Here is a 9875-nt window from a genome sequence, read left to right as displayed (position 1 = left end):
TGGCGCATCTGTAATGCCCTAATGCTGACAGTGTTAACTCCCAAATTTGGTTTACTAACCATTTTTGTGTGCCATTTTATTCTGCTTTATTAACTATAAGAACTGTGCCCAGTGGTGGAACACATTTTGCAAGCAAAAGCTCCCAGGTTTCAGGCAGGACTGGAATAATCTGAAACCCATGAGACCCACTAGCAGTCAAGAGTAGATAACACTAAGCTAGATGGACAACTAATCTGTCTTGGTATAAGGCAGCTTTCCGTGTTCTTATTTTAAAATTAAGTTTCTATTATTTTCAGTGTAGAGTAATACCAACAAAATTTAAATTGAAAGACTCTGAACTCCCAGACTGTAGACTGTTCAAGAACTGAAGTATACAACATAGTTAGATAGCAAAAGGAAGGAAGTAAAAAATGTTCAGCTAGCACCGTGATTATACAGCACTTTTTATTATCAGAATGCAAGTTAATGTTGATCAAAGAGTCTAACAGCAGGCTCAGGTGGCAGGTAATATAAATGGGAATCCAGTCTAGTAAAAGCAGTATGTGTTGATAGGTTTTGCCAAAACTTGAGCTACTGGTGTATGCTTTTCATAATTAATATAATTTCTAGAATTGTCATAATAGATATTCTCAAATATATAGGTATGTCTCAATTGTACATTCCAGATATGGACTACATTGGGTTTCTTTGTACATCAAGGCTCAGATTCACAAAGCCTGCACATTCAAACCCACGTGGAGCTCTGAGGGGAGATTGTAAATAAAGAAGGTAATATGAAGAGGGAGATACAAGATAAAGCGCTGACATGAGGGAGAAAGGGAGAGCGGTAGTATGGGGTGGTGAAAATGCTGCGGATGGATGCTGATAAGCTGGAGTAAGAGAGAAAAATTAAGGTAAAACTGAACAGCCCCGAGAAAGCTTTGGAAGTACTCTCATTGACTTCAGCATCCCTCTGATAGATCTGCAGACTTTGTGTCATCCCTCCTCCAGCTTATTTGTAGGGTTGTCTGTTGAAAAAGTTAACACTGGCTAGATCACACATATCCAAGCAGAAGCAGCGGGAGTCCATTCCTCTTGCTGCATTGTTAGCAGGTGGTGTTACAGAAATTCCTCCTCCCTCTGCTATATGTTTAGTTAAGTAACGGCATATAATGCATGAGATACATGTAGACATCCCTCCCAAATGTCTCATGTGTCCACCCCCCCCTCCAAACTCAAATTATTGCTAGTTCTGTGTATTGGCATGCCAAGGAGGGAATGTTTGTTACCTTGCATAATTTGGTCCATTTTGGAATATCTGTGCTGGCAGGCCAGAGAGCATGCTAGGAAAATGTACTCGGAATGGGTTGTGCTGGCAAAGTTATGTGGAAGGCTATTTGCCTGCACTCTGTTTGGCAGTGAAAATGGTGTTATTAGCCTGTCATGTTTATGAGCACTGAGATTCATGGAATTGACATTTATTTATTTATTTTTTTAATGGTAAGAACGGAGCCAGCTTGATTCTCATCTGTGACTTTCAAAGGTTTCCGTTTCCAAGGCATTAGACTTTTGGAATGGGCTTGTGTACTGTAACTTCACCGCAGGATGCCCCATTTACCTTCGCTGTGTTGGAAATGCCTACGTTGGACTGTGCATTTTCACGTTCTCATCCAGCCCTGTCCAAAAAAACAAAAAACAAAAACCACAGTGTTTTTAAATACCCCCTCAATCAACACAGCTGGGAAAAATTGAGAAACGTTCTTAGGAAAAGTTCTAGCAGGTGAGCTGTGGTTTTGGTACAGATTTGGCAGTGCTTCCAGGTAAAACAGATGGCAATGACCTCCCTTGGGCCTGGTATGTAGAATACACATCAGATGTGTGGGAGATGGGCCAGAGAGGCAGCCTGCCTGCGCGAGGAGAGGGAAAGATATAGGCCAGCCACAAGATACGTTCCATGTGATCAGCTTGTTCTTCCTTGAGACTGGGGGCCGGGGGGGTGGGGGGATTGGTGTAGGGAGGTGAGAAAGGAAGGGTATCTTTCCCTTTGCAATGAAAGTAATTCAAGAGGGACCTTCCTGGACTGTACCATTTTTGCACTTCGAAAACGCTGGCAGGTATGCTATCATTTCGAATTACATCATGTACTGAATGCTCACACTGGTTCTGTCGGGTTGCTGGTAGGGGACCAAGAAAGCTACATTAAAGCCTGGAAGGTTGGCTTCTGCGCCTCCTGGTGCCGAGGTCCTCCTGCCAGTTCATCCTGAATGTTTGAAAGCGAATGCTTTGTTACGAAATATTCCTCCAGCCCAAGCTCTGCATTTGGCTTTTCGTTTTCCCCTCCTTTGGTCCTTCGGAGCATCTGTTCTTTTTCCCAAAGATATCGCTCTTTCACTGGGCTGAAGGGATGGAGATGAAATGTCCCTACACACATAGAGAGAGCAGAAGAAATAAAACTATGTGAGGAAGAAGCTGCCAATTTAATTACATTTAGCTCTTTCCCCCCTTTTCATTGTTACCAATTGCCCACTCAACTCTTTCGGGACGTTAAATACCAAGAATGATATTTTGCACTCCAGTAAGTTCTGGTGCTGTGAGCCTGGCGATTGGAGAAATTAAGAGTAGGGTCAGCGCGATGTAATGTTACAAAGATGCCAGTCTTGCTTTTTCCATTTTTTTTTGGGGGGGGGGGATCACATTTTTTAAAAATATCAGACATGAAGAGGATGGCAATGCTCAAAAGAACAACATTTGCTCTTGCTTCTGGGCTAATCATACCAAGGTTTTTGGAAAGGTTTAGAATTATCAATAGTTGTAATAATAATAATAATAATAATAATAATAATAATAATAATAATGGGGTTTTATTCCCCAGCAGGTGCAGCTGAAGTTTCTGTGGGACTCATCCCTGGCCGAAAGAGTGTCCTTGGTGTAGTTTTTAAGAGGGGAAGAAGAAGAGAGGAGAGAAGGGAGAGGGGGAAGGAGGGGAGGAGAGAGAAAGAGAGAAAGACGGAGCCGAAGCAGCCCAGACAAAGCCCCAGCCAAGTGGCTCTGCTCAAGTCAGTCGCCCTTCCAGCTCCCTCACGGGCAGCAGCAACTACAACCAAGCGGGGAGAGCTGCTGCCCCACCCTCGCTGCCCCCTCAGCCACCAAGGGGAATCCATTCTTTCCAGCCCCGGCGCTTCTTTTCTGCCTCATCTTTTCCCTCAGCGCCTGCTTCTTTCGCCGGACTCCAGGCGGGCGGGCGCTCTCCTCGCCTTGCCCCACTCGCCCCTCAAGTTGCCCCCGGGAGGGCAGAGGGCGCGGTGGGCGGGAAAGACGAACCTCTCTCCCTCGCGCGCGCGCGCTCTCTCTCTCTCTCCTCGCCGCTCCCTTTCCCAATCAAAGCTACCGGCGCGCGGCTTTAAGAAGGTGTGGGGAGCGGGCGCGCGGGAGGGAGACGGAGAGGAGGAGGAGGTGGCAGCTGCTGCTGCTGCTGAGGCGTCTGAGGCGATTTCTGTCTTTCTCTCGGTCCGCGGCGGGGAGTCGCTCGCGGGGCAGCGGCGGCGGCGCCAAACTTCTGGGTCTGCCCCAATTCCTGTCAAACTTCGCTCCCCGCCTTTGGCGCGCGGCGCTCTCCGCCTCCGCTTCTTTCTTGGGGGAGCCCCCCGCCTCTGGATGACCGTGAGGAGCTGGCGGCGACCGGAGCAGCGAGCCGAGCATGGAGCCCAAGCGGACCCCGCCAGCCCCCCGGCCACGGAGTTTCTCCTCCACCGGGCGACGACGGACTTTCCCCTCCGGGGCGCTGCTGCTGGGCGTGATGCTCTGGGCGTCGTCGTCCCAGGTGGCCAAGGGCGCCGTGGGCTACTACCCGCGCTTCTCGCCTTTCTTTTTCCTCTGCACCCACCACGGCGAGCTGGAGGGGGACGGCGAGCAGGGCGAGGTGCTCATCTCCCTCCACATCGCGGGGAACCCCACCTTCTACGTGCCGGGACAGGAATATCACGGTAAGGGTCCGGGAGGGGCGATGCTTCTCGTCCATGAAAAGCACCTGTGAGGGGCTCCTCCAGGTCTCGGCTGCTGCTCTTTGCCTGAAGAAAGAGAGTTGGGGGGGGGGGGCGGTTGTTGCTGCCGGGCGCGTGTTGCGCCGCCGACACCGGCGCGCCGCACTTCAGAGAAGGGGCCACTTCGGAGCGCGCAGTTCCAGGCTGCGCGGCGCCCGTGGGATTCCGCCGCCGCCACTTAGGCAGCCTTCCCCGCCGGTTCGCGGCTTCTGCCCCCGGCTCTTTCTAGGTCTGCGTGTGAGGGTGCGGGCGTAACGGGGGAGCCGGTGGCTTCATTCACTGATTTCGGGGCTAGAGGCAGACGAAGACTTGCCCAGAACAAAAAACCCATAGGAAAGGAGCGGGGCTCTGCCACCAGTGGCGTAGCGTGGGTTGTCAGTACCCGGGGCAAGGCAAGTAATTTGCACTCCCTAACCCGTGGATTTGCGCCCCCTAACCCTAATCCCCAGATGTTGCGCCCGGTGAGGCCGGCCCCCCTGCGCCCCCCACGCTACGCCACTGTCTGCCACGACCACCTTACATCCCGTTGATTTCAGTGGGTTTAGCCTGGCTAAGCCTGGATCTAGTCCTTTGCGGGGGGACGGACCGCCCCTGCCCCGCCGAAGCAGGTCTGTCAGTTGGTTTGACGGGAAGAGGAAAAGGATTTATGTGGTGTAACCCGAAGTACTCCCTGCCCCCCCCCCAAGTCATTTTTGGGCAACGAATTTGGCTTCTTCCCTTGTTCTCAACGCAGGTCTCCCTTCAGCCCCCCACGCCCGTTGCTCCTGTTCTTCGCTTCCTAGTTTTGTCTTCAGAGCTTTTGCGCGCTCCTCCTCTTTAAAAATGAAGTCGAGACACCCTGTTATCTCCATCCCTTAATCGGCAGTCTAGAAAACTTTTCGAAAATCTATTACACTACTTTTTTTTCTCTTGTTTGCCACAAATCTGAGAGGCTTTGTCTCTAGAGCAGGGGGGTTAGTGATGGGAAAAGGTGACATTGTGGAATAGCAAGAGGAAATTTTGCATTTGTGCTTAGGACAATGATTCCAGTGTCCTTTGGTATTTATTTATTTTTTAATGCTGTGTAATGTTTCAGATGTGCTTGGGGTTAATTTATTGATTCTTGAATGTGTTTTTCAATCTTAAATGCGATTTTATTTCAAATAAAAGATTTATGATAAAAAGCTATTGTGCTGTATTGGCTTGATGAAGTGCTGGAATTGGGGCAGCGAGATCTGGGTTCAAATCTATGCTAAGCCATGAAGTTCATGTGAATGGCTTTGGGCTACCCACTAAACTACATGAGGGGGATACACATGGGTTTCACATTCTTTTTTATCTTCCTAACAGCATCCTGAACTATTTGGAAGTGGGATGCCATTAAAAATGCTGTAGATGAAATGTTAGCTAATAATTCCTCATAAATTCATTCGTAAATTATTATAATTCCTTATTAATTTACATGGTATGTGGGTTGCGCATCGAGACAGCGTGGGGGAGTGGTGGGTTTAGGAGGGAAAAATTTGGTTGTTCTGTTTGGGATCTATGCAGCATGAGCCTAAGCACATCTACTCTGGGAAAAGTTCCATTTAGTTCAGTGCAATTTACTGCAAAGTACTTCGCATGCTCACTTGGAGGGTAACACATGTCCTTAAGCTTGGTAGGATTTACTTTTGAGCCAACATGCTTGGGATCACAGTGTTGGTCCAGCCTCAAAGCCCAGAATGATTTTAAACACTGCTGCTTGTATAAGAGTGGGTGGGAGTATTTTATACTGTATTCTACCCCAAGACTTCATGACAGGCAGGGTGGGATAAAAATCCTAATTAATAAAGGGCAAAGAAGACAGGTGCTGCTGGCTACGTCCTTGTGACAGAGATTTAACATAAAGTAGTTTTATTGATTTAATTAGGACTTCAAGAACGTTTAGTTGATTGGGACCTGCTCAAATAGAAACTGTTGTCTGGTATCGCCTGTAGATATTTTCAAGCTTAGCTACTTGTTAACTGTGACCTAAAAGAAAAATAAGTGATTACTTGCAGAGTTTGTATGTCATTTATGATGTAAATTATGGAGACAAATGAATCCTTGGGGGTTCCTTTCTATTTTGGTCCTGGTAGCATGACTACTCATAGCCTGGAGTGAACGTTAACCTCTCTTGTCTCAAACTGTGTGTTAAAACCTGTGCTGCATTGCCCTTGTTGATACCTTTCTCTTGGGCTGTGTAGCTGGTCGTCAAAGGCATTTTTTTTTGCTTCTGGAGAATCATGCAAAAGCTCTTAGGATTTGGAAGAGAGACTTTCCACTGCCCTCGGTGGCCTTTAGAGTGCAGAGCCCCGCCTGAACAGATAGCAGTTCCATTGCTTGGTAAATGCACACAAAGAGTTGAGTGGTGCCATTTGAAGGTCACCCATTAACTTCCGTAAGAATGATCAGCCAATATGATTGTGACACAGGCTTGACCCCAGAAGTGATTGAGCTTTGTTACTCAGTGTGACCTCAAGGGTGGGGATAATTTTGACGATAAATGTTGAAAGTGAGACTGTTAGGTCAGACGCTCAAAGCTGGGTTCAGTGAACCAATCAAGTTTTATTGGAAGATCCTACATTGTCCTTAATTTTTTTCTTTGTCCCTAAATGGAAGAGCTCTAGTTGTTAGGTTGAAGTGAATTTTTCACAGCAAGAGGGAATTACCTTTACAGAGCTAAAGAAAGCTGTTTTTGTTTTGTCGTTCTTTTATTTCTTTCCCCATAGTTCTTAGTCTTCCGGAACACTAAAATGGTCAAAGGCCTGGAAACAATGCCTTATGAGGAACGGCTAAGGGAGCTGGGCATGTTTAGCCTGGAGAAGAGGAGGTTAAGGGGTGATATGATAGCCATGTTCAAATATAGAAAAGGATGTCACATAGAGGAGGGAGAAAGGTTGTTTTCTGCTGCTCCAGAGAAGCGGACACGGAGCAATGGATCCAAACTACAAGAAAGAAGATTCCACCTAAACATTAGGAAGAACTTCCTGACAGTAAGAGCTGTCAAGGAGTGGAATTTGCTGCCAAGGAGTGTGGTGGAGTCTCCTTCTTTGGAGGTCTTTAAGCAGAGGCTTGACAACCATATGTCAGGAGTGCTCTGATGGTGTTTCCTGCTTGGCAGGGGGTTGGACTTGATGGCCCTTGTGGTCTCTTCCAACTCTATGATTCTATGACTATTGCCCGCTTGTTCCATTTTGCTTCTAACTGTAAGTTGTCTCACATCAAGCACTCCATTAGCTGCTTTGCATCCAGTGGTGATGCTGGAAGTGGGAGCACATTTTGGGTGACATCACTGAGTAGCAGCTGAGGGGGGGGGTGTTGGAGCCAGGGAGTGGTGGGACAAGCAGTGCTGAGCTGCTGTGATGTGCAGTTGAATGATGATGGCAACTGCACATCACACTCCATCCTGTCACCACTGCTGCCACCTGCCAGTGTGTACCGGAAGGAACCTTCCTTCTTGCTTGGATGTTGCCCAGGATTGACAGCCATCAAGCCATTTTCCCCTGTCAGTATTCATCCCTAGGAGATTATGTTTTTAAAAAAAGTTTAGACCCCTAGTATCCATGTTTATCACTGGAGTCATTTAGATGTACCCCCCCATTCTGTTATCTTTATTTTTCATTCTGTTAAACTGGTTTATCCAACACCTCCAACATGACCTAAATCTGTATATATTCTGTTAGCCTCTCAATTCACTTAATGCACAGGATAAAGCAGAGACGGACCAATACCCTAAGCATTTATTTGGATGTGTGTCCAACTGAATTAACTTGGCTTCATTTCTGTATATAAGTGCACATATTTGCAGCCTAAATCAGAGAGGGTGAAACAGGTGGAAGAAGCACTTGTATGGGGTGGGGGCAGGGAGAGGGAAGGAGTTTGATTACCTTTGGTTTGGCCATTAGCATAAAAAAAAACTTTCATGAACTGCCCCTGCCATTTTCACATGAGCAAACCAAAAGTGTATGCTTTCATAGCCCAGATCTTGGCCAGCGGCAAATTTCTGGATCTTAAGAAATGTGACCATGTAAGTGCAGCTTTTTTGTTGTTGTTGCCCAGAAAACAACAACTCACATTTTCTGTTTAAGAACCCCAAGAGCTTTTGGTTTTTTTGTTTGTATAATAATAAAATAACAATAAATGTAGACCCTTGTTATTTATGACTTCACTCTAGACTGTGATATTTTGCACATCCAAAACAAAATACCTTGAGACACTATTGCTACAAAGTAAACAAGGCACATTTAACATCATAGCATGTATTATTTGTGTCTGAATTCTCTTATTTATATGAAAGGATTCATGAGAGATCAAAACATTTCAAAGTTTTATTACAACAAGAATGCCAGGAGTTGCCTAGTGCGACTAACACATGTATATTTTAGTTTAGCCAATGACATTTGTACTCAATTGTCTGTAATGGACGCTTTCTCTCACTCTTATCAGTTTGTCCTCAAATATTTTAGATGCATAGATACTAGAAGATCATGTAGGAATGTTAATAATATGCTATTGTTGTGGAAGGGAGGGAGGGAGAAAAACACACCCCCCTAGTGGCACCTTCTTGTCCAAATATCAGCCGAAAGCAAATGTTCATACCCAGGTAAAATACTTGGGGCCCGTAGAATCTCTGGTGACCACAATGGAGCAACTCTTAAGTACCGATAGTTTTTCCACACTTGAGACTTAAATAAGATTTATTTTAAAAGGGTCCTTAATATGACTATAAAAAATGTCATGTATGCATTTGATATTTCTTCCAGATTCTCTTGCACATGAACAGCATTTAGATGTGGCACAAAAAAGAAGTGATGGTTTGAGATGGGCTTCTTAGCATCATGTGATAATGCCAAGGAATTCCCACAGATTTGCAGGAGGGGGATCTGAGAGCTAAGAGCTAGAGTCTCTTATGGAAAAGGTTGGGAGAGTCAATTGAATTATATGCTCTGTTGCTTAAACTCTTCTCCCAAACTGTCAGCACAGAGTAAGCTGGATTCTGAGAGCACTTCTCAGCTGGTATTTTCAAGTAGCATTCAATCACAAACCAGCAAATTCAAGCCTTTGCAATTATAGTTGATTGGGAAGTCTGGCACAACAAATCCGCTCCCCCAAAATACTGGACTTTTTGTGATAAGGGAAATGCACTGGGAAGTGTGAGATGGCACTCAGTTTGATGCAATGCCACCTAGCCTCCTTGCAAACAAATCAGAATGTGGTGTAATGCCTAGACTAGGACTGGAAAGACCAAGATCCAATCCTCATTCAGCAAATCTGGACCAGTTGCTTTCTTTCAGTCTAATCTATAAAGAACATTTGAAGCTCACAGCTTCTCCCCAAGAATTCTGGGAACTGTAGTTTCCCCTCACATAGCTACAGTTCCAGCACCCTTGGCAAACTACAGTCCCCAGGATTCTTTGGGGAAAGTCATGTGCTTTACATTTGCATTTTATGTGCTTTTAAAGGGTGGTGTGGATATGTTTGGTCTCACGGGGGTTCTTTTGAAGATAAAAGGTGTCAGGTGAAGGAATGGGAAAGATGGGGTATATAAATGCAAATAAGACTTATGAGCAAGCAAACTTATGGACATGGTGTGCTATAAATGCATGAATAGGATTCAGGCACGTAACTACTAATTAGGTAATTTCCTTCCATTTGCATTTGATGTAATATTAACACACACATTCAGACTTGAACTACCACCTTTTTTGTGAAATAAAATACTTTGTGTATTACCAGCCTGTAGCCATAATTTGTGACACCAAAGTTCTCTAATTGCAAAAAAGGAGAAAGTTTTAGTTGTACTGCATACAATTCAAGGGTAAAGATATAATCAAACTGGACAAAATGTTGCAC

At 45.6% G+C, this 9875-nt stretch overlaps 1 protein-coding gene across 2 annotated transcripts in view; it reads left to right on the top strand.

Moving 5' to 3' along the window:
• The first annotated feature begins 3367 nt into the window (after window positions 1-3367).
• Window positions 3368-9875, top strand: part of RELN (reelin) — a 306441-nt gene continuing 299933 nt past the window's right edge. Inside the window, exon 1 of one of the 2 annotated variants that reach the window (XM_083399200.1) lies at window positions 3368-3962. In XM_083399200.1, the coding sequence (XP_083255326.1) occupies window positions 3677-3962 (286 nt within the window). In that variant the 5' untranslated portion in view covers window positions 3368-3676. The remainder of the gene's footprint in view (window positions 3963-9875) is intronic. The other variant, XM_083399199.1, reaches the window with a different exon arrangement.

This window comes from Podarcis tiliguerta (assembly GCF_965153285.1).
Source record: "Podarcis tiliguerta genome assembly, chromosome: 10".
Taxonomy (NCBI): Eukaryota; Metazoa; Chordata; class Lepidosauria; order Squamata; family Lacertidae; genus Podarcis; species Podarcis tiliguerta.
The sequence above is the reverse complement of the archived record's forward strand: the minus strand, read 5'-3'. Positions and strand labels throughout refer to the sequence as shown.